Raw genomic sequence first — 24958 nt, 5'->3', positions numbered from 1 at the left:
GCCTGCCCATTGCCTGCTGAAAGTTGCCCAAGAAAGGACAGTCTTCATCTGCCCTGTTTCAAAGCTCTCCCTGAACATCAGTTTCCAGCCACTGTGGAGAGAGGGACACCAGACTAAACGGACGTTTATGCTGGTCCCATAAAGCCATACAGATGATTTATTCTTTTCTTTCTGCTCCGGTAGGTGTGAGAAACCAAGGACAAGCATCACCTCAAGCTACGAAAGCATACTCCTGCTTTTCCCCATCTTCCCTGGGAGTAAAACCAAACTTAGTTCTTGATTTTCTCATTTGGGTGTTTTTCCATTCCCCTGAAGAGAATTTGGAAAAAACAGGTTTTTTTTCATCTTCTCAACATTTTGCTCTTCAGTTTCATTCATTGGGCAATACATAGCAAGAGAAATCCTGAAGTATAACAATATATGATATGCACAGAATATGACAAAAATACCTTCCATATTCATAGATCATCACAGGAATAAAATCTAAGCCATTCTCAGACATCCTGGAAGAGAAAGGGATAATGATTTCTTCTCGCTGAACAAACTGGAAAGGGAATTAGACACACCTAGATGCTTTAAAACACAGATGCTTTAAAACTCTAATGAGAGTTAAACACCTTACATAGCGGAATTCTTAAGTTGTGGTTATCTAAGAGTATACCAAATAAATACGAGAAAAGCAAATCTGAAATTCAGTTTATCAGAAATCCAAGAATTCCTGAAGACAAACACATGATAAATCAGCTAGAGTGGTTCAATCTCACATAAACAATACCTGTATGGTTGTTATTCTATATAGCTAGCTATCGCCACTCAAAGATAAGGAAAAGAGTTTATTTCATGTTTGATTTCAGCAATGGATAGTAGTCTCAAAGCCTCATCTTCAGCAGAACACACAGTATTTCCTTACTGTATAGACTACAAAACCAAAGTACTATAAACACTTTAAGCGATGCATTTGAAACACCACCATCAAAAAGGAAGAAATCTCTAGTTGGAAGAGACCCTGCTGGCTATTTCAAGCCTTCTAGTTTCTATTGCAGACTGTTCAAACGTCAGTATGGAAAAGACTTTTCTCTCAATACCTCCCCTAAAATAGCTTTATAAAGGGTCACAGTGGTACAATTTCCTCTGCACTCTGAGAACTAACTTGTTTTTCCAAAGCAAAACAGAGATTATCCAGTTTCAGATGGCCTCCAGGATAAAATTCCAAAAACGTTGTTACATACGGGCATTGAAGCCATCTTTGTATCCTTGCCCTTTAAACAAAGGAAAAGGCTACTGTGATACTGTGTATGGATAACCTGTGTCCAAATTCCTGTCAGTAATTTTAAGTAGCTAAGCTGGTATGTTGCCATGGAGAAGAAAGGCAGCAAATTTTAATGTCCCCCAGCACTAGTATAACAGAGGTGAACTTTGAATACAAGTGAATCTTTTGGACTTGATTAAAAGTTAAAGACGTCAGTGGTCCACGACATACACTGCATGCTTTCACATGCCATTGCCTTTGAATTTTTTTTTTGGCTGATTAAATATAACTTCACTCCTGCTATCCTTAGATGTAACAGACACAATTAGGAGAGGGATTTAGTGTGCCCAGGATGAGGAGAATCAAAATTCTGATACCTAAAATAACTTTCAGCAATGTTACAATGTTGTTTGTGAAGCTGCCTATAATCTCAATTTTAGAAAATACTTCCATAATATATTTGTATTTCCAGTACAGTTTTGATGTCCACATACCTGAATACTCTGTTATCGTTGTCCTGTATTTCTTAACATGACATCTGAAGTTTGCACTTTCTAAAGATAGAACTCAGTCAGAAGAGTTGGAAGAATTCCCAGGGTATCCCACATTCAGGATTTGTAAACACTTTCTCTAAATAGAGTAGGGTCTGGTCAGTTAATTCTTCAGTATTAGTAAGTTCCTACACATATCTGGTGTTAACATTACATCTGAACCCATCACACTTCACACTGGGTGAAGCCTCACCTTCCCGAGCTCCACAGAGTTTGCAGACTCATAGTAAAAGAGTTAAGATTTAGGAGCAGGCCGATGCATACTGCTAAAGTAGACAAAAGTCTTGTATCGATATTCAATTAATCCGACAGTGCCATGTGTAGTTCAAAACAACAGCCCCACCAATTATGTGATGTGGGTTGTACAGTACTGGAGTGTTATTTTCAAGCTGTGATTTATGATGCTTACAAAGCACCAAGGCTGTAAAGGCCATTGTTCCTCTGAGCAGCTCCTCTTTAAAGCTTCTTTAAAGCATTTATAAACAAGCAGAGCAAGCAGCTGAAATGTGTTTTGTGTGATGTTCAGCTGCACACTTCTCTTTGCTGTTGTATCCAGCAGTCACCTGATGCAGAGCTGCCCCCTTTTGCCTCCAGAGCTTCAGCTACCAGAGCTGTCTGAAGCATCTGGAACCACCTGGAGTTTTTGAGTAAAACACAGCAACAGGCTGGCTGCAGGAGGCCTGATCCTCCCTGTCACGCAAGCTTCTGCTGCTGTGCTTGTCCCTGCCAAAGCAAACGGTGTGCATCAGCAACCTGATGTGAATATGTGCATCAAGCTGTTCAGTGAACAAGACAGCTGCAGTTAAGAGTGGGCAGTCAGTGCAAGGAGGAACGGAACCACCATGCAGCAGAGGGATAAAGGAGAAACTGCCCAATAAGATAAGGAGCTCAACAGAAAGCACACAGTTCTGAAAAACAGATACTGCTTTAAAAGTAATCCTGGTGCCATAATATTCATTATGTGCATATGAAATAGTGTATTTCAAAACAAAGGAGAAATAAGACACAAAAGAGCCATGTTACTACAGATTGATGTAAGGACATCTGTGGTTCATTTGTGATAGACATTGTGATAGGTTATCCAAAAGACTCCAAATCCCTACACCCAACCTCATCTTAAAGCATTTGGCTTCTAGAACACAACAGTGCCCTCATTTCTGACATGAGTCATTTGGATTATCCTGCTTTTCCCAATATCTGAATTGGCTTTTCCTCTGAAACACACACCCCCCCCCCCCCCCCCAACCTTTACCTCCTTTTAGACTGTTTCTTATTCTACTGTCTCAAAGTTAGAACTCCTTTTATGTCATCTTCCTTATTTTTCCTTTGCTTTGTACCTATTTTCTCAGGTTCTCTTCCCAATTCCCACTCATTATCTCACTATTCATCTTTTACAGAGAATTGCAAAAATACCAAGAAACAGTATACTGTTGTGTGCGGTGCTTTCAGGTGTAACATGACATTTTCATACTGGGCACAATAATTTTAATACTATTTGCTTAATCCTGCATTTGCAAAAACTATGAAAAGCCTCAGGCACGGGAAGGGAAAAAAATCATAAGTAGACATGTGAGACTTGCGCAAGCAAAAACAGATGATTTGCATTTCAAAACTACGTGGCTATGAAAAAATTAACAGTTTAAAAAAAAATCAGAGAAAAAAAAGCAAGTCAAACTAGGATTCTTTCTTCTCTCAATGACTTTTCATTATTTTCATTATGAAATAATAAAAATATTTTGAATGTGTTTGATATTGATATAACTTGAGATAATTCTCTACCTGTGGGAAATAAAAGAAACAAAAAACCCAAGCCCACAACTTTTCGGTTAAGCAATGCTATATACAGGTTGATTACCTTAGGAGTGGGTTAAGATTTTCAAAAGCATTAACTTGCAGCTGCAGCACCCATCTGCACATCCAGTAGACCAGTGACCTCTGCTGGAACACAGGGAATTGCCTCACAACGCTCCAGGCTCCGGTATCGCCCTTTGCTATGATGATAAATCACTAACCCTCCTTTTTCTCCCTCTCTGGTTTGTTTTGGAGGAAATTCACCAGTACAAGCACAGTTCAAATATGAAATTCTGTGAAACACTTGAGCACAATCTTTGACAAAGTTTTAAGTCAATATTTAACAAGTAAACAGAGGAAGTTTTGAAAATCACTTAGAAAAATGGTGTGGAGACAGTATGAAATGAGTAGTTTTCCTGAACTGAAGCTGTGAACATAATTATATGCTGTTTTCAGATTCCTCATTCATATGATTATTCCTCCTTCTCTCACTTACTTCTACAGTAATTGAAAGAGTGGAGGTGCCTGACATTGCAGACATTAGATGTCATTTCTGCTCTGTCTCCAAAGATAGCATGACAGAGTACCCTGGGTCAGAAAATAGACGATTAACAGGAAGAAAGGAGGAAGGATGCAAAATCAAATTCCACTGTGCACTGCATACCTGGCTCTGCTCCCATGTAAAGTACTCCAGTAGTGGTTTATATCACCAAAGAGAAAGGTCTCACGTAGCAGGCCCAAGACCCAGTGAGGGGAGTTTACTGAAATCACCAACTCACAGTCCACATTCAGAATGCACAGACCTCTTGAGAATGCCATTTATCACTTAATGCCTGAATGTCTACCTTAAGGTACTTCTGATCAACATAAGCAAATTAGTATCTTTCTCCAGCTACACAAACCAAAGCTTCCTCTGCTGACCAAGCAGTTATGACTCAATAAATGGATAAAATAATTCCTACTGGACATCAATTAGCATAATTTATGAAATCTCATTTCCAAAAGGTACAAAAGCCCCATTCAATGCCAAGAGAAACTGTGGCTGATGAACACAGCTGAAATCCAAGTCACTTAAGCATACTAAATTCTACTTACCACCATTAAAGCGCTAACACAGTAGAACAACACATAAATAACCCTATAGTTTTGGACAATTCACTAACAACCAGCAAAAGGAATATAAGTGACAGGTTTTTTTCCAGTACAGGAACCTAATGCTCATCCTCACAGAAGACAGTTTTTACTTCGGATTGAAATGACCTAGGAAAGCACCATGCCACTTACTAGTAATGCTGTATAACAATTTAAACAGGGAGTAATGAATATCATATCCAAACAAAAATGCTGGAGGACTTTAAAATATCTAAATTTATTATCTAAAATATTTGTATTTACACAAACTGGTGTTTAGCTAAAGAAGACTTGCATATCAATGCTTTGGGGAAATACACTGAACTCTAAGGAAAGCAATAATGAATTTGCTTCTAAAGATCTTCTGAAAAAAAAGAACAGCACAAATGACTCTCTGTGAGTCACCAACAGACTGATTCAACAACTAAAAGGGAAAAATACTGACTGCTTGCAGAGTTGCTTCTAAGGGTATTTTGAAGTCCTAGTACTGAAAATGGGAAAATTACTTTTCTAGCCTGATTCTCCTCTGATCAAGCAAAGAGAGCTATGTAGCTCAAAGCAGGACTACACGCAGAGCACTTATCTTCCATGCCCAGGGGAGTGCAGTGGCCCACTGTTTCAGACACACAGTAATAAAAACAGGGTTGAGAACAATTAGCACATGGCACTGTTCTGTCTACTTGGTAACATCACTACAAGTTGTAAAGGGTATCTTTTAACATACAGTGTGTGTTGAGTGCTCCTTCAAGGAGCTGTTAGGGTCATTCTTGCATGATTCTTCTTTCCCATCTTGGATGGCCAAGCTCTGACATCAGTCACTTCATTTTTGAGTGCCACCTAGAACACACAGGTATTCACCTTCAGTGCCGTATTAGACTGGGGATCTTGACATGGCAGATACTCAAAAAGGCCCATTCAAACACGTCAATTAGAAGTTTTTCTTTTTTCAAATGACCATACAGAGATTCTTGGCATTTCAACTGGTACCCGAATAACATGCCCACCATTATCCTATACTTTAAAGCACTACCTGTACTGCACATACACTGACAAGATGCTTGTGCTGGCACAGATCCTCACCCTTTGCAGGCTGTGTTTTAGCTTACTCCTAACATGCAGGCACACTGCACCATACACATTCAGCTGTATGTGTCAGACCCACTATACAAGCATAGTGTCTCTCATGTTTGCAGAGTAGGACCAATGCTTTCTAAAAATACTGGATTCACTGCACATGGACACTGGACAGTTAACACTACAGAGGTGCTGCATCTATGGCAATCTGGTCAGAATTACTTCCTCTGAGCAAATATAGGAAAGCTCCAAATTCTACTCAAAATATATAATGAGAACAAGGAGGGGTGGGGGAGGAAAACACCAACAAAAAAAAAAAAAAAAAGCACCACCCAAACCCTCACAGAAACACAGCACTTTTCCCAGGGAATCCCAGAGAATCCCAGAGAAATGGCAATCCCTCCTCACGAATGATCTTTGGAGACAAAATCCAACTCTTCAGGTTCAACCCTAAACCTGTTTTGTTCATTATGTAATTTCTAACATCGATAGCAAATTAAGCTGCTTTAACCATGCAGCCCTGATTCAATTTCATTCTTTGTGCTGAATGAAACAACTGCTCTAGGGGAAAAAAGCTGCTGGTGAGTCATCAAAGACTGCATCATAGCACATATTAGGGGAATGGAGAGAAACAAAAGGTTTCTTAGGCAACCTTTATTCTGCAACTTCCTCACATTTGAGCATTTGAGTTCTAGTATTTTTTTAACAAAAGCTGGTTTTTTTTTTAATATACAGTTGCTGTCATTTTAAACTTCTGAACCAATTATAGTGATGGTGCTTATTTTATATACCCTCTCTAATGCAAATATTTTTACCGATACTTTTCATAACGAGAAGGAAATAAAGAAAAACTAGTTGAACGTGGCTGTACCTTAGAGACCAATTTATCAAATGCTGTAAAGTATTTGCTCCATAAGAAACATTATGTTGCTGCATGTAACTATTATCCTAACTGCATTAATTTCATAGTAGGTAAAGTCACATGACATTACTAGATGGCTAATTTGGGTTTGTAACCTAGCAGATATAAATCACTGAATGTTAAATTTGTAAATTTTTAAGTAACTGTATCTTCCCCTGTAAAAGATTGCATCAGCCTCTCTGCTCCTTTTTTCCATCCCCCAAACTCCAATGAGGGGTGTTGCTTTAAAGGGTACATGTCTTTTCCTGCTGGAAAATAATGGAGAAAATTAAAGTTTCAACCGCAGCTTTCAGCTACTTAGGGCTGGAGGTATTTCCTAATACCTTCTCATTTCATCCTTCTCTTTGAAAAATAAATCAAGAAAAGGAAGCCATCTGTTGTAGGTAAAAAACATAGCTTAGATGAATAAAGAGACATAAGACAAAACCCACTAATTACAAAGTGCTGTGCTCCCTCACATTCACTACTGAGACTGGGAAAGTCAGCTACCAGAAAGGAGGCTGCAAGGACTGCTGACTGAGCAGCTGCACAGTACACATGAAAAACTTTCTCCCCAACCCTCCTGACAGCAGCAATCTCCCTCCTGGCAAGGGAATCTGAGGCCAAATGAACCTAACAATGCTGGCAAACCCTGTCTTCCTGCCAGCTGGGGATTTCTTGGAAGGAAGTCCTTCTGGAGGTACTCAGAGCCAGAGGAAGTTGCAGGATGCTCCACTCTTCCCACACCAGTGATCAAAGAACCAGGACAGGAGATGGTAGGAAGCAGGATGCACCCAAGAGCATGCTTATCCGCTAGTATGCATTCAACTAGAATTTATCAATTTTATCCATATAAATTATTTTAATAATCAGGATATTTTTAATTCAACAAGTAGTATTCAGGAATACAGAGAAAAGTGTTTGGCATTTGAAAGTTATCTGTGCAAATACTTATTCGAGCAACCTTCATTTACACTTCATCAATGCTGAAATCCTCTTCATCCTGCCGAAATACTGAATGGTCCAATCCTTACATAAACAGCGTATGTACTGAAAGTTTCTTAAAAAAAGAAAAGTAAAAAGCTGGTGACAAAGAAAACCAAACCCAACCCCTCAAAACAAAAACACACCCCTAGACTCTGTACTTTCTGTACAGGTGTAATCAGAAGACCTCAGAATAATAAAGAATAAATGTAAGCAGTTCTGGAAGTCTGACCCACACTCAAATGTCCTCTTCATTAACAGCATGCAATGCATAATAAATACTTTTGGCCCAAATCAACAAAATATTTAAGTATACTTGAATCTTTTCCTTGATTACAGCTATTTTCTTAAATTTAGCTTAATGCTGTCAGGTTCACTAGCAGGTTTCAGGTTTTTTGAAACAGTTATTTCATTTTCTTTGAATTTACTGCTGTACTTCAGTTTTTGATGCAATTTGAGTCATGAGGAATGTTTTCATAGAATCGAGTAGGCTGGAAAAGACCTCCAAGATCATCAAGTCCAACCTTTACTCCAGGACTGACAAGACCATCATTAACCCGTATCACTGAGGACCTCATTTGCACGGTCTTTGAACACTTCCAGGGACAGTGATTCCATCACTGCCCTGGGCAGCCTGTTCCAATGTCTGATTACCCTCTCTGTGAAGAAATTTTTCCTAATACCCAATCTAAACCTCCGCTCGTGCAGCTTGAGGCTGTTAAAATGTCTTCTAACAGTTATCTGAATCACTAACCAGTCAAGCCAAAAAATGCTGACTCCATTCATTGTAATTTCCATCTTAGAGGAGAAATTTAGTTATAAACAAAAGAAAGATATTTCTGTAATACAAGATTATAGGCTACTACAAGAACAACAACCAGCTTACAATTTTTAAAGCCTAGATAGTTTTCAGAACTGCATGTTTTCATAATCAATATCAGGAAGTACAACGTATATATAGAGAGAAATCAACTAAGAAACAAAACAAAAAAGCTGTCACTGTCCAACTGTCCACAGGAACCATGTCTAGTCACGTTTCCAGTCAGTCAGTCAGCTAGCTGGGGGTCATGTCATTATTTAGTTTCTGCAGAAAAAACACAAGTACAAAAATAGTATCAAAAAGCAACATACCTGTTTTTATTTTAAAATACATCACTATAAAACATAAATGTTACAGCATATAAGACTTTTAATATCTTTAGAAGAATATGAACATTTTATATACACTTCTCTAGCTTTTAAACAAGTACCTCCTTTGCTTAGCAGTATGTGAAAGCCAGCTACTTTCCTGCAGTATGCTGTTAATTCAAAATTATTTTGAATTAACAATTATAATAACAAATTATATAAAATATATATAACAATATATAACAAATATATAATACATATGTAAAAATTACTATAACAAATATAATATTTAAATATATTTTTATATTTATAAAAATGTATCTTTTAATTCTGGAGTATATTTCAACTATGACAGAATTACTTTTTGAAACAGTTTTGGACATAAGTAAATCACTATAGGTATACATGTTAAACTTCAGAATTTCAATAAAGTTTTAGCTAAAAAAACAAACAAAAAAAAAGAATGCAAATCAGATCAGTGATACAGGACTTTTTCAGGGCAGGGATAATAAAAGACACCAAAAAGGTATTTCATGACAGAATAAAATTTTCAGTACCAAACATTATCAGAAGGGGAAAAAGGCAATGAATCCATCTGCTGTGTGTTAAAGTAAATTAGCAATGACTATAGACAGCCACAGAATCCTGCCCTAGACAATCTGTGTTTTGCATTTCTAATGTAGTGCTAAATTAGAAGCTCTACTTTCCAAGGACTACTTGAAAGCTTTGGGGTGTTTGCTTTTTTGTTGTTATTGTTTTGTTTGCTTTTTGGAGGGGAGGGGTATTTAAATAGAACTATTAGGTTGCAATAGAAGTAAATCAGAATTCCACAATATATTCTTCTGACAGATACCAATTTTTTTCCTTCCTCTTCTATTTGAGTGATGTAATTTACACAACAGGCACCAGACAACTGCAGTGAGGTTCTCACTAAATACTCAAAGCAATGCAAAAACCTGAGTAGAAAGCACAAGCTGGTCAACACCAAGAACATTAAGATAGCTTCTGCTTTTAGCAACCGCCTAGAAATAAACAATGTAGCTGTCTTCTCAAGCCTATACTAACTCAAGATTATTTAGAATTCTTATTTCAACCACAAATACTTACTTAGCATGAGCGGAGAACCTCGTTCCTCAAAAAAATTTACATTAGAACTTAAAAGTAGTTAAAAGAATGTTTGCTATTGGTCTGTATTTACATCATTTCTCTGCTACTTTTAACTACTCATATAAACAACTGAAGTTTCATTGACTTGCAGAAGAGCCAGAGCATGCAAAATTTATTAGACAGATTAGTTTAAAATTAGAATTAACAAACATGTATTAAAATTCTCCTGATAATCAGGTTATTGTAAGATGAGACTGTTGTTATGATCAGAAGTTTACATTACAAGAGTATTATCGGTATTATTCATAAAATACTTAAGAAACAATTATGTAAATTACATTAAGATGATTTACATAAGAGAAAATACGGGGGAAATAAAAAATTCAGATAAAAGCTGCACTGAAATTATAAATATTTCAATTAAAAATTAGTCAATTGAATTAAATTTATTCTCACATAGATTTTACTGCTTTCACAGACCTTAGCATGGATTTTAATCAGAGAACCTTCTACAGAAAGGACTACTGCAGAAATCCAGTCACCTTGTTAGAGATAGCAAGCAATACTATAGGACTTAAGAAAGGATTTTCCTGTTTTTTAAGAGACAATGACTTCCTTCAGTGAAAACTCACTGGTACTATTTCGAAGGTAGAGGGAATTCCATCCCCCTTCACATACACAATTTAAAGCTTTTAATTGAAAGCAAAACGTAAGCCTCTAAACTACATCAAAACTGGAAGGTCTGCCGGTCCAATGCAGAGCCACACAAGCCCTTTGAAAAGGAGCACGATGGAATCTTTCTTTTTAAGGACCATTTCATCTTAATTTCTGAAACTGGCTAAAAGACTGTAAGACAGCAAGTAATTTTGTCTTTCTGTTCTAAGAAGAAATAGATCCTAAGACAACCTGCTAGAGACCCAGAATTGGGAACTTTATGTACAGGATGTAACAAGATAGAACACAGTAAATTTAGAAAGCTCTTCTACCTGTGTTATTGCACAGAGACAGCAGATGAAAGGCTAATCAGAAGGGAAATATTCAGCAGTCATTTGTACCAGAATTCAGCAGTCATTTGTACGAGAATTACAAGTAATCTGTCCAAAAGAGATTTGGGACATCTGCTTTTGAACAAACTAAAAATAGTACTCCTTATAATTTAAGTTTACAGAAATGCAACAACCTAGGAAAGGACAAAGTGCTCTGTTGTAGTTTTGCAGATTATTCGTGAAATACAACCTTATTTCTCCAGTTCTCTAATTAGGTAAAATGGCACAAGAGCAAACAGGTACATCTTACCCTTACCTTATAAGGGAGTTCATATTTCTAAATAGTCAATAATAGGTATATACATTATTTGAAACATATGTGAGTTTTAGCCTTTTGAAAACGCAATTTTGGACCAACTGCACCTTTTGTCACCTGCAGACTCCGAAGAATCTTCTCCAAAAAAAAAAAAAAAAACAAACAAACACACTAGAAAAATGGGTTCTTGTGTATGTGTGTACACACACGTGTGAATTGAAAAATGAAAAATAAAACATCGTTTACGCTGACAATCAGAAGAGAACCTCCCAGTCTTCTCACTCTTATCTTTCTTAAAACCAAAAAAAGAATAAGTGAGGATAAATTACCTTTCTAGTTTTGGATGCATATTGCATCTACGCTTTTCTAGTAACAAGTGGTCAAGACAGACCTGACATTACATTACACTTTACATCAGTTTTCCCTGGTAGTGACAAAGAAGCTGGCCTTTTATTACTGGAAGTAAGTCACATTAAAAACAAACAAAAGCTCTGCACAAAGGTAAGAGCATGTGTACAAGTTACTTAAAATTGCATTTACCAGAGCTAATGACGGGAAAAAAAAAGTTTCAGATTAGTTTTAGCTACAATTCAGTTCAGAAAAAGAATTATAGAAAACCATTCTTTTTAAAAGCAAGTTGTATGTAAGACTAAGGACAGCTTTAGTAACTGCTGCTTATCAAATGAACAACATGAAAAACACACTCTGGGCAAAATCTTTGCAGATCTTTGCAAGTCCTGGATCATAAGGAGTCTCTACACAGAGAAAGATACAAGGAATAAAGCTTAGAAGGAAAAATATTGATGCCAGAAGAGTAAGGATTTCATGTGATGTTTTTGGAGTGAGTTAAACAAAAACTGCACATCCCCTGAAAAGATAATATGGCTAATGAAATTATTTGGGAGGTACAGTAATATAACAGGAGTTATTTTGTAGAAAACAGGGCTCAGCCTTTCCTCCCCCAACTATAGTTCTCTTTTGGTAATAGTTCTAATTTTTTTTAATTATTATTATTTTTTAAACATTATTTGAATCAAACCAAAGTTTTAAAGAACACATGAATTTTGGTCCCTGAAGTCTATAAAACCTCTGTAGGTGCTCAGCCAGCTTTCACATGCCATAAGCATCAATTAGTAAATTCTCAAACTAATTATTTTAAACATAACCTCAATCCCTCCACAAGAAGCTCGGCAGTATTTTCTTCACTATCACATATTCTAGCTACACCTGATTTCTGAGAATCCAGATGCCTCAAATATCCAAAACCTTCATTTTCACCTGGCAACCTTCCCATGTCCTTTTTTTATCTACCCCTTTCCTACTCTGCCCTTCAAGGGCTGAATTCTGCATCTTTATCCAACACCAGTGTAAGAGCATTTCTTTAATGAAAGAAAGACACACACAAGCTGTGCTCAGTTCTATTGTTTATTTTTTTTTCCCAATGTTAACTGATACTCTTATGTACAGAAAGTATTTCTATGAACATCCAGATTGATGTTAATCCACTGGTTCATATTTGTTTAAAAATTATAAAAATAGACTTCTACTAAAATGTACATGTGCATATGTAAGCATACACACCTCCATATATACATATATGTATTCATACATATCACAAATTAAATTTCAAGCTGTTAGCTAAAAATAAAGTTTATCATTACAAGTTCATATCTAGCTTCAGAATACTTTACCTATCACTATTTCAAATAATTGAACTTCAGTTTAATTAACAGCTCAGACTGGTTACTCACCTCTCAGTAAGTTCTCTGACGTTTGTTAGATTCTTCTGAAGGCGAGTCTGCCAACCTTACTTTAAGCCTGACACCATTCACAATCTTCCCATGCAATGCAGTTATGGCATCACTGGCACTTGCTCTGTCTGCAAATTTTGCATAGGCCACATTTTTTCCAGCCACAAGGTAAACTTTTATCAACTGTCCAAAACGACTGGGTGGGGAAAAGAAAAATGAAAGAAAAAGATAATTTACAGGTTTTCCAGGTTTTCCTGCAACATAAATACCTATTAACCAATCCGAAGTATGTATGATTTCGTGGCTGCAAAAACTGTATTTTCATATTTTCTTGTGCTGCCTTCTTCCAATCCTCCCAGTTTTCATATTCCTTTTCCTAGAATTACAGCCAGGAATAGAAATAAAACCTAAATTTCATAGGCAGTGTTTTCTATGGAATATTACAATAGAACCACAAGCACCAGTGATTTCTCACTTATTTAAAAGAATACGTAAAGCTAATCAATACCATACTCCCCAAAGACTAAATGGCACTCAAAAAATCCCACAAAACCAAGACAACAAGAACACACATACACAAAGTAGAAGATAATTTAAAGGCTGAACTTGTTTCTCATTTAAATGAACTTGCTCAGTTGTTATTAATCTTAGAAAAAGTCTCAGTGAAATGACTCGGAAAGCAAGCGCCAAAGCGTTATGGAAAAACCCAGATTTCCGAGTCCTCAGGAGATTCCGGGACAGGAATTTCCTCTTTCTTTTCCTCCCCTGGTGCTTCAAAAATATTTTTGCTTTCCAAGAGTTATTGAAAATGCCAGCTATTAGAAGAAGGAAATGTCTTTTTTTTTCAACAGCATACTAAAAATAAATCATACAAAATACTGGTGAACAGTTAAACTATGGATCTGTTTTAAAGATGGCAAAAGTTGTCTCTGAAGTCTTTGGTCCTCATAGGGAGGTAGCACAGAAGGACAGTTGTAACAGTGTCAAGATGCAAACCATTAAAATGTCTCAGGATAGATCAGAAAAAATACCTCCCCATACTTACTCGACTAAGTTACTATGGAAATCTATCAAAATACTTAAATTCCTTAGAGAAATACGTACAAGAAAAGGCCAAATAAGTTAGGCTGTGAGAAAGGAAAGTACTACATTTTTTAGTAAAAAAAAAAAATAGAGACAATTTACTTCAGATTATTAATTAATATTATTAACCAATGATAAAGCTACTGTACTGATAATATTGCATCTATGCTTCACAGTGAATTCCATTACACATCTGTTTCAAAAAGCAACTGTTACCTATCGATCATTTATTAGTTACTGACCACTGTGCACTCTTTTCTGGAAGTTTTCATGGTGAAAAGCTTTTTTACTTTCAACACTTACTTTCATGTTTGTTTTTTTTTATTAGAGAACACTTATTTGTAAATGGATTCTTACCAGAACACATCCTCCAATACATTTATAGGTAAAGGATGGGGATGAAAAAGTATGAAAAGCCTTTCCTTCACAGAAGTGTCAGGTGGAACTTTTTTTTTGGGTGGTGGAAGTATGGCATCTGTTTGGGGCTGAAGTAACTGTGAGCCACAAGTTCCCCCAAATGCCTGCTGAAAAAGGTAGAAAAAATGCAAGTATAAATTAACTGATGGGGGAGGGGGGCAGAGAGGAGCAGGGAAGTTATTTTGCCCTATTACAATCTTTTTTTTCTCCAAATCACAGGACACAAGCGGGCTCTACCAGTTCTGATCTCAATTTCTTTACTTTGGTTATTTCATTATATTGCTCAATAAATCCAAGTGATGTCAGACACCTTTACAGGGAATAAAAGGTACATCTTAAACAGCAGCATCTAAAGGTACATCTTAAAGGTAGCATCTAAAACAGTTACAGAAGACTGTGAGCAGTGATCTGTACTGACACCGCTGAAGTTTCTTACAGCAATTCAGAAGAATATGAACAGTATCCATTATATTAACTTACAGGAGGTGTCCTATATTGCTGAACAACTGCATTGTTATTCCGCAACACTGATGACACATGTGCTGTTACCAGCTGTGTTGCCATTTTTCTGATGAGGCTGCAAGCAGAAGTGATAATAAACTATTTAAAGAGTGAGCTAAATTACAGTACTCTTCAATTCAGCAAGAGAAAACAAGTTTTAATGGGCATCCAGAAGTATTTCTGGAAATCTATAAAATCATGCAGATAGAGAAAAAAAGTCAAACCAGGCTTTCATGACACTCTAGACATGACTTGAAAGCATACACACTACCTGCAACTCACTGAAAACACACACTTCTACGTAAAGTGATACAAAACTCTTCCTTGCTTTTTTAAATGCCTGGGTGAGAAGAAGGGAGGGAAACAAAAGGAAAAAAAAAAAACAAAACACACTCTCCAGAGCCCACTACATTTTGTGAAAGGAACCTAAAAGGCAGAAGGGACAGGAAAGTTTCACCTGTTTCCATAAAAAGTACAGAGATTCAATTCGTAAGTCAGAATATTATCACAGGAAGTTTACTTCCAGCACTCATTTTCCAGTGATTTTTCTTTCCTCTGACACGGAATAAGGAAGATCGCCCTTTTTGCATAGGTTCACAGCCTATGTTGTAGGGCCATGAAACAGTAGTAATTACTGAAGAATGAAGGCTGCAATAAATATTTATTTTTGTTTAGATTAGACATGTACTTCTAAAGTGAATCTCCCCTTTGTCCCTCCTTACTGTCCTCATTCATATCGCAGAGTAAGTCTGACAAACTAGATTCCTTTAGGATGAAACTTGGACAAAACATTCACTGCAGCAGTGTACCTACTTTTAAAGGGCATATAAATCACAGGAACAGATTAGAGACAGTCAAAGTAAAACATGACTATGCCCACACAGTTGGCTCTGATAGATCCTCAGCACCCAACAGTTCTACTCTACATATGTGCTTCACAAGGCTACTGTTTCCAGTACTGCAAGCATGAACAAGAGATCAAGCACATGAATCTCGTTTTTAACACAAAAGCCTCATCAAAAAACACATTCCAGCCTTGTTACATATTACAGACATTTATAAAAATTCTTGCAAAATACGTTTTACAATCTATCTTAAAAATACATAGTTTAATCCTTTCTTTATCAAAAACTGGTACGTTTCAAAGGCTTATTCTACATCATTAGAAGACAAAACCAAAGAAACAAAACAAAACCACCTATATTTCAGAAAATACTACCTATAAGTATGAAACACTGCTGTTGGTTCTTAAATTAAAAAATTGTGTGTTTATTTTAAATTTTGCTCTCCAGAACACAACTTACAACTTTGTATCTCTATGTATTGGTACTTACTCTGAGCTATCACTCCCATCTTCTAGGAAAAGGACAGTTAATCGATTTCCAGGAGGATACTCAAACCCATGCAATTTATACTTGGCATATATAGCTGATGCAGCGGTACTGTACTGAATCACAGCGTACCCTAAAATACAGTGTACACAGTTCCAGTATGATATTTGTAAATCTTAAGGACAAACTACACTCATACAACGCAATATGATTAAACTGCACATTAGCCATGGAAGATACAAAATTCTTAAGTCTTTTACCACACACTACATTAATCAGTAGTATTCATAAAGAAAACTTCAGTGACAAAGCAGCAATAATTATGCTAACTTGGAAAGCTGGTAATAAAGCAACACAAGCAAAAACTTATCTTCTTCCCTACCCCCAAGTTAGGGACAAAGGCATATAGAGTTTCATTTTAAAATGCAATTATCCTATCAACAATTTTTAATTTTACATTTTAATTCTGTGAATCAATTTAATTTCAAGTGTCTTGCAAAGAGATATCTTCCACATTCTTCTCAGCAACAGCAAAACAATAAGACCGAAACAAAAACAATCCTTCCACGACAAAACATGATTTGTTTTGGATTTATTTTAAACCAGGTTATTCATGTCAGCTTCTACACAGACACACACCTCTCTCAAGAGGAAAACTCAAATGATCTGTTTAGAAAAACATTTAAACTATACATCTAATATTTTGAAACATTTTCTCCATTTATTTGGCCTCAAACTATTAACTTAATGTAACCACAAAACACTTCACATGGGTTTGATTCTGTCCTTCTTGAGATTCTATCATCCAAAAACAAAGGTATTGAAGGCTTTCTGTAAACAGGGGTTCAAACAAAACTGTATTTCTGGGATTATGCATCAGCAATAGCAGCAACCACTGATACATAAAACATTCTTTCCAACAACTGTACTGTATCTTGCAATACAAATGAACTGAAGTACAACTAAAAGCAATTCCCTTAACAGAAAGAAAAAGACATTTTTGGACTTTTACTTACCACTGTTGGTATGAGGATCTCTCTGAACATCACAATATTCCAGTCCTGGAACTAGATCAAAGAGGGCAAACAGCTGCTCTTGGATAAAGGGAAGCCGTGATACCACTGACAGACGTTTGGAGACTGACTCTTGAATTCTGCACTCTTTTTCAAAGCAACAAAACTCTGGGTGCCCACCTCAAGAATCAACATTTAATAAATAAACAAAAAATGAATAATTTGAGTCATCACACTAGCATGCCTTCATTTCATAGCCAATTATATACTAAAGGTAATATGTTTATTTATCCACCACAGGTCACAAAATAAGTGACCAACTAGAGCAAACCATAAAAACATAGAAAACGAAATGTCTGGCTCGTTTCTAAACCCAACATCCGATTTACTATATAAATGCTGACACAACCTTCCCTTATTGCAAAATGCATTCTCATTTTGTGACCACACTCAAGACCACAAATCATTTTTAGTGTAAAAATTGTGACTTACAAAATGAAAGTGTATTTCCTCTTGGCTCTTGCCTTGTATTATTACTATAATAATCGTGTTCAAGAGACTCGGACGACTTATTTTTAGGTTCAGCCAAAATGGCCCTGTAGCCTGAAAGGAACAACCACACATATAGCAACACTTTAGCACATCTGAATTACCTGACCAGATCCACATTCTCCAAGTACCATATACTTAGAAACACATTATTCAGAAATCCCAGTAAGTGCTGGCTTTAGGAAAATAACTAATCTGTAACTCAAAATCTGCCATGATAATTGTGCCAAAGTTAACAACTTCCGCATGTAACTAGATTAATTCTAAGTTAAGTACAACAGAGCCTACTTGGTGTGACTGAGCACTGTCACAGGGTGCTCAGAGATGAGGAACCTCCATCCTTGGAGATATTCAAAAGGTGTCTGGACATGGTCTTGGGCAACCATGGTGTCCAAGTGGCCCTGCCTGAGCACAGGGATTAGGCAAGGTGACCTCCAAAGTCCAACTTCAGCTTCTGTGATGCCTGTCAGGATTCAGAGATGCTCCAAAGGCAGTCACCTGAACTTAGGTACTGTAACAGCAGTCTATGTATATATGCACTGATCTATGTTTGTTTTTACAAAATAAACAGGTATTACTCTCAGGCTATCAACCAAATCAATTTTAATGTCACAGCAAAAAAGGAAATAGAATTTAACTGCTAAGTAATCTCAGACTCATAGTCCCACATGAGAATTGCCACAAATACAATCTTTGTAGAACCACTTATGATATATATGATGTGGAACCATGTATATTTGGGGGGAAAGGAGAGAGCAAACATATGCACATGCACATGCCAAGTCACTGCATATTTTGATTAAGAAAACACTGAACAGGAGGTTGATCTGGAAGGCTGCAGTTAGGTTTCCCCCAAAGCCTTGTTTCTCCTGGATAAGTTCCCCCGTCTCTCCTCATAATCCATGTGCTTCAGCCCCTTACCACCTTGGTGGCCTTTCACCAAAAATCACTAAAATTCATTAACACCTTTTTGGTGCTAAAGCATAAATGACAGATGGCTGGTTATAAAGCATACAAAGTCTTTCATTCTGTAACAGATTAATCATGATATTAAATTAAAAAAAAAACAAAAACTCCAATTAGGATGAATTTGTTCTTAAATAAATGGAATCACAACAAGATGTCCACGGATTATAGACTACATTTTATATGCAAATTCATTTTTTATCAAATACATTTGATTAAAATGCATACTCCCAGGGACACATTAAAATGAGGCTGTCCCGTGTATGAAGCCTACATTATAATAACGCATGAAAGAAAACTCTGTATCCATTTTCCAAACTCCTTTCACTGATCCCTCTTACAGTTTGGTCTTGCAAGAATGTAACCAAGTGGCTGTTCTCAACCAATACTACTTTTTATTTGCAATATAACTGTGTCAAGATGGGTTTACAACAAATAATTTACCTACAAACAAAACTAAAAATGAAATGTACATTAATGACAATACACGCTTCTTGTGAAAAACTTGAAAGAATTCAGATTCTTACTTCGATCACACTCTTCAATTGCTAGAGCAGCTTGCGACGGTTTTAAATACCTCACATAGCCCAAACCTTTACTTTCTCCAGTAGTCTTGTTTTTAATAATGCTGCAATACTCAATGTCGCCATACATCTAGAACAATTAAAAAGTGTATTAATTTACAACATTTGAAAATGCATTAAGCTCCATCTGTTAAGCCCTTCTGATAAATTAAGACAAAGGCAATTTAGAGAAGCAATTAACAAATAGCAAAGTAGTACCTTAAACTTCTCTCGCAGATCTTCCTCTGTGTAGGATTTAGGTATCATAACAAAGATTCGTGTAAGCTCCTCATCTTCAACATCTCGGTGGCTTCCAGAAGCTCTTGACTGCGCAATAAATACCTAATGAAATAATTACATAGACATAATTACATATCAGCAAGCAAGAAAAATTGTTTAAATAAGACTTTGCATCTTACACAAAAGCTAGCTTTCCCAACATGGAAAAAAGAGATTATCTCCGATCATAGATGCATCTGTGACAAAAGATCAGCATATATAATACACCCCAAATGGTTTCCTGAACAGCACAAAGGCCAGCAGGATTTCTCACTGGGAATCATGCAGAATTATCAATACCAAAGCCTGATTCAGCAGCACTGTCAATATCACCAGTCACATGTGAGGTAATAAAAAATGTATTACTGCAACAGGCCTAGTACAGCAGTCCTAAGAAAATAAGCAAACAAACAAAAAAGCCTAGCAACTTATTACAACCTTGCCACTGCAGTTCACTGCTCAACTGGGCTGAAGTCTGAGGGTCTAGTGCTCTATGAAGGATCATAACTTCTCACATCTGTAACTGTTAAAAATACTTTTTAATTACTGAAACAAATTTCACCTCAGATGTGCACAGCTGAAGACAACCAAGAAAAAAAAACAACCAACCAAACAACAACAAAATAAAAAGAAAAAAAAAAAAAGAAAACCACCCAATCAAACAACAGAAAAAAAAAACCACAAAATAACTGAATAAGGAAAATACAAGCAACATTCAAAGCAAGCCTCTTATGCAAAAGCAGCAACTGGTTTCACACAGCTCTCAAATTACTTTTCTAATAGCCACACAGGGGAGGAAGGAATACAACTCCGATTTTTTGGCTTCTAATAGCAAGTTCTTCAGAAAAGATTTTACTGACTCGACTGCATTTTCAAATTAAATATGTGGGATCTTCTTCCACTGTTCAAAGTTATTCATATCTTGGGGCATATGAAAACAATTCAAAGAGGCAGAGTTCCATTAAAAAAAAAACAAACACACTATAATTGCTTTGAAAAAACTGTAGAGAAGCTACAAGACCAACATAAAATATCCTTGTAAAGGCAGTTGTATTTATCCACCCACACCGATCTTGCTTGCAACACTTCAAATACACCGGTGTATTTGAGAGACTTTCTCAAGGGTAAATCAACCAAACAAAACAGTTTCCGGGTGCTGTCTTTTCTCCAGGCCTGTGGCAGGTTACGCCCCGCGTGGGAACGGCATTCGAGGGTGAAACGCACCGCAGCTCCTGAAGAGCACCGCCAAGGCCGCAACCCCCGAACCCGCCCCGCACCTGACCCAGAAGGACGACGGCACCGCACCAGCATTACACGCGGAGAGCAGACCACAGAAGCGGGTCTGCCGTGCTCGGTGGCGGTTCGCTGCCTGTTCCCAACAAGGAGAATAGCTTCAGCCAGGCATCCACCACCGCTGTCCCCGCAGCCCGCTCCTGGCCGACGGGGTTCCCATTTCCCCATGTAGGCCAACACTACATTCCAGCAACAAGCTTGGGCAGAGCGGCAGAGTCCTGCGGCCCTCCGAGGCCGCCACCCTGGGAAGGGGGCGCCCTGCCAGGCCCCGGTCGCTCACCCCCAGTCCCTCTCCCCAGCAGGATTCGGGCGGCGCGGTACCTTGATGGGCTTGGTGTCGGGGGCCAGACTACGGCCGTGCATCTCCTCCATAGCCCGGCAGGCCTGCGAGCTGCGGGCGTACTTGATGAAGGCGATGCCGCGGGACTCATTGGTGCGCTTGTCCCGCAGAAGCCAGATGTTCTGGATGTCCCCAAAGGGGGCGAAGCGCTCCCGAATCAGCGCCTCCCCGGTGTCCTTGCTCAGCACCACAAACACGCGGCTGTTGGGCGGCTCGTCGAGGCACTCAGCGGACAGGCGGCAACCGCTGCTCTCCTCCATAGCGGGGCTGCTGGGGGCTGCCAGCTTTTCCCAGAGGCCGGCGGGGGACGGCCGCAACGCTTTTCCGCCGGGGAAACAACTTCTTCCGCTTCCTCCTCCTTCTCGTCTCTAGCCGCGCCTCTCCCGCCTCCAAGGCCTAGTTGAGGGAGGTGGCCTCGCCTGCGGCGGGTGGGGTTTCTCAGGCGCCTTCCTGGAACATCGGCGTGTCCTGCCTGGAGGAGCTAGGCAGCTGCTCCCGGGAGGGGCAGCGGGCGGGTGTGAAGGACTAAGCAGAAGCAAATCGAGGGTTGGTGCCGAGGACAGGCACTCACGGCCTTTCCCCTCTCCCTCGGCAGCGCCCAGCCGCGACGGTGTCGCAGAGCCACCGAACGGGGTGGAGATAAGGGGGCCAGCCCCCTGCTCGGAGGGGCTGCCCTGGGCCATGTCCGGGCTGCTTTCGAATGTCTCCAAGGAGGGAGACTTCACAACGTTTGTGGGCCACCCGTGCCAGTGCTCAGTCACCCTCACTCTGTAAGGTTTTTCTTGACGTTCAGATGGAACCTCCTGCGTTTCAGTGTGTGCCCATTGCCTCTGGTGCTGTTACTGGGCACATCTGAGAGCTGTCTGGATCCATCTTCTTTGTTCTCTCCCTTTAGCTATTTATATATATTGGGCTAAACAGTTCCACTCTCTGCCTTTCTTCACATGAGAAATGCTCCAGTCCCTTAATCACCTTTGCAGCCCTTCACAGGACTCTCCCCAGTATGTCCATACATCCATGCCTCTCTTGTATTAGGAAGCCCACAGCTGGACACAGTACTCCAAATGTGGCCTCACCAGTTCTGAGAAGGAAAGGGTCACCTCCCTTGCCCTGCTGATGACACTGTTCCTCACACAGCTCAGGATACCAGTGGCCTTATTTGCCACAAGGGCGCATTGCTGGTTCACATTCACCTTAGCGTCCACCACAATGCCCAAGTCCTTTTTTGCAAAGCTGCTTTCAGCAGATCACCTCCCAGCATATAGTGGTGCATGGTGTTGTTCCTCCCCAAGCGCAGACTCCTGGACTTCCTTCTTGATGCTCCTGTCAGACTGTTCTTCCAGCCTGTGGCGTCCATCTCGATGGCAGCATGACTGTTTAATGTATTGACCACTCCTCCCAGTTTTGTATTCTATGTATCAATATTTTCCTAATGTACTTCTGTTGCAATAATTTATTTATTTTTAAAGGGCCTTCTTCAACCAGTAATTCACTACACTACACGGTGACCAACCTCCTCTGAAACAGCACTAATGTCATAGAGTTCCTCTTTGAATAAACCATTTTGCTTCTATGGACAACAGCATGGCTTAACATGGACCTTGGGGTACAGAGGTATTTCAGGGGGCACCTGAGAGGGGATCTCAAGTTACAGAGCCCCAGGGAATTTGATGTATTTCATAGGAAACAAAACAAAAAAATACCCAGGAAAAAATAGCTATCTGTAGGAAAATAAAACCACACCTAATAAATGTGAAGAATGAAATATTATTATAAATTTCATCCCTTCTTTGATAGCCAGATTCAAAAATAAGTAATTCCTCAGCTGAACACAGGAGCTGCCAGTGCCCTAGGGTTGTAGGGACCCTGGCCACTGTGCATCAAGAGATCCACAGCGAAGTTACCCTGGGCAGGCGCAGGCTGAGGCATTGCTCGGCTGTGCTGCAGCTATAGGCTGTGCCATGCTGCATGCATCCCTCAGCCCCCAGAGAAACTCAGCTGGCTCATCATTACAGAGGAGCCTGCAGGCAGTCCTGGCTTGGTACTGGCCACTGCACATCCTGCTCAGCCTTTCCTCTAACAGCACGGCAAGAAGGTCTCATGAGAGCATCATTTTTTTGGGGGCTGTAGAAATGTTAGAGTTTTTTCCATGTAAGGAAATCGTACAAAGCTTGAAAGGCCAGAAAGGGAGAATATCTACTATGGAAGTGGTCTGCACAGCGTGCTGTGTGTGAACTGGAGGCTCCCTCAGTGCTATGCCACTGGGGACTTCCACCATCTAAAAGGGTGTGAGATTATACTATTCTCTTCCTATAACATAAAAAAATAGCATTGTAGATACTTCACTGAGTCTAAGTGCAGTTCTTACTGGGATCATAACGGACCAACACCTCCTGTTGCACAATGGGGTTAAGTGAAAAAATCAGAGAATTGAGGTGTGCACGTTCTTGCTGTTATTTTCCACAAGCAAATTAAATATGCGTAAGTCCCTGCTCTACTTCACACAGATGTAGTTGTCAAGTTCGTATCAGTGAAGTTTCACGGAGGCAGGCTCTAGCAATCTGATGACCTGGATGAGGCAGTTCTCTGAGCACAGCACAGTCCTTGCAGTAGACTTGGAAGTGGCATTTTTGTGGGGGTTAAATGGTGTCCTGTTTGGGAGTGTAGCATAGAAGGTCGATGAGTATTTTAGATGAACATACTTTGGATATAGTGGTTGAGTTTGGTTCCATGTAAAGGAGTATTTCAGAAAATCTTTTTCTTTGCACACCATTGGGAAGCCTTTTGAGCAAAGCAAGATTACAACTGATTTGAAGAAAACCCCTGGAACAAACTTGCCAATAAAGTTTTCAAGTTGACAAGCAGGCATTCTTTATTGTAGCACCAGGAGACACAGGGGATAGCTCCTCCTAATGTGTATCACTGTATTGCTATACAGGCCATCCTTATGTAGTCACTGGGCATACGTACATATTCACGAGGCTGCGTATGGATTACATCATTTTCCAGAAAGTTTCCCGCATGCATATAAAAATGTGGTGGTGGTCTTTGAGAGTCATCTACTTCTTCCAACAATCTTCGTAACTTCTGGCAGTCTTTGAAGCACCAACTTAATTACATTACAGACACAGCAATAATCCTGTCCTTCTACTTACCAGTCTAACTACTTCCATCCTGGACATCTGCTAGTCCCAGATATTCCCCATCCCTAGGTCCCGTTTTTCTATTCTGTTTTTCTTACACTTTTTGTACTAAGGTCCTAAGGATCTGAAACTGTGTCAATGACCTTCAAGCACCTCAGTTATTTTCCATTACAAAGCCAAACTTAACGTTACTTAGAACTGATTACATTTTGTGGTTTTGTGCCTCCTTGTCTCACAACCCAGCACAGCCAGAGCACTGTTTTAGGGCTGGAAGGCCATGTCTGTTCCAACACCAAACTTCGCACTCGTTTTTCCCCATCTTCTGACACCATTTTTCCCTTGCACTTAAGAGTGGAGGCATGACGGGCCATAGTCCTTCTCAGATTGAAAAGCGAGCTTTTCGGCGTGGCGAGAGCCTGCGCACAGAAGGCGGCATTGCCTGAGGCGCCATAACACTATGCTGCCGCCCGCGCCCACTAGGGCCGTTAGCACAGCGACACCCCACGCCTCC

The 24958-nt window shown here is 39.0% G+C and overlaps 1 protein-coding gene across 2 annotated transcripts; it reads right to left on the bottom strand.

Annotated features, from left to right (window-relative positions):
- Positions 1 to 7531: 7531 nt before the first annotated feature.
- On the bottom strand, positions 7532 to 21680 carry RBM45 (RNA binding motif protein 45). 2 transcript variants are annotated; one of them, XM_061454421.1, is made up of 10 exons: positions 21286 to 21680; positions 19612 to 19734; positions 19357 to 19483; positions 17807 to 17917; positions 17318 to 17494; positions 16305 to 16434; positions 14950 to 15046; positions 14410 to 14576; positions 12970 to 13165; positions 7532 to 8765 (listed from the first exon to the last, which is right to left on the bottom strand). In XM_061454421.1, exons 1-9 carry the CDS (start codon positions 21562 to 21564, stop codon positions 12973 to 12975), a joined length of 1404 nt encoding a protein of 467 aa, XP_061310405.1. In that variant the 5' UTR covers positions 21565 to 21680; the 3' UTR covers positions 7532 to 8765; positions 12970 to 12972. The 2 variants fall into 2 exon arrangements, with proteins under 2 accessions (XP_061310405.1, XP_061310412.1); XM_061454428.1 differs by having other exon boundaries at positions 14410 to 14573.
- Positions 21681 to 24958: the final 3278 nt, after the last annotated feature.

This window comes from Pezoporus flaviventris, unplaced genomic scaffold, assembly GCF_033815535.1.
Source record: "Pezoporus flaviventris isolate CSIRO_AGI_PZ_B2104156 unplaced genomic scaffold, CSIRO_AGI_Pfla_v1 ptg000001l, whole genome shotgun sequence".
In the NCBI taxonomy this organism is placed as follows: Eukaryota; Metazoa; Chordata; class Aves; order Psittaciformes; family Psittacidae; genus Pezoporus; species Pezoporus flaviventris.
The sequence above is the reverse complement of the archived record's forward strand: the minus strand, read 5'-3'. Positions and strand labels throughout refer to the sequence as shown.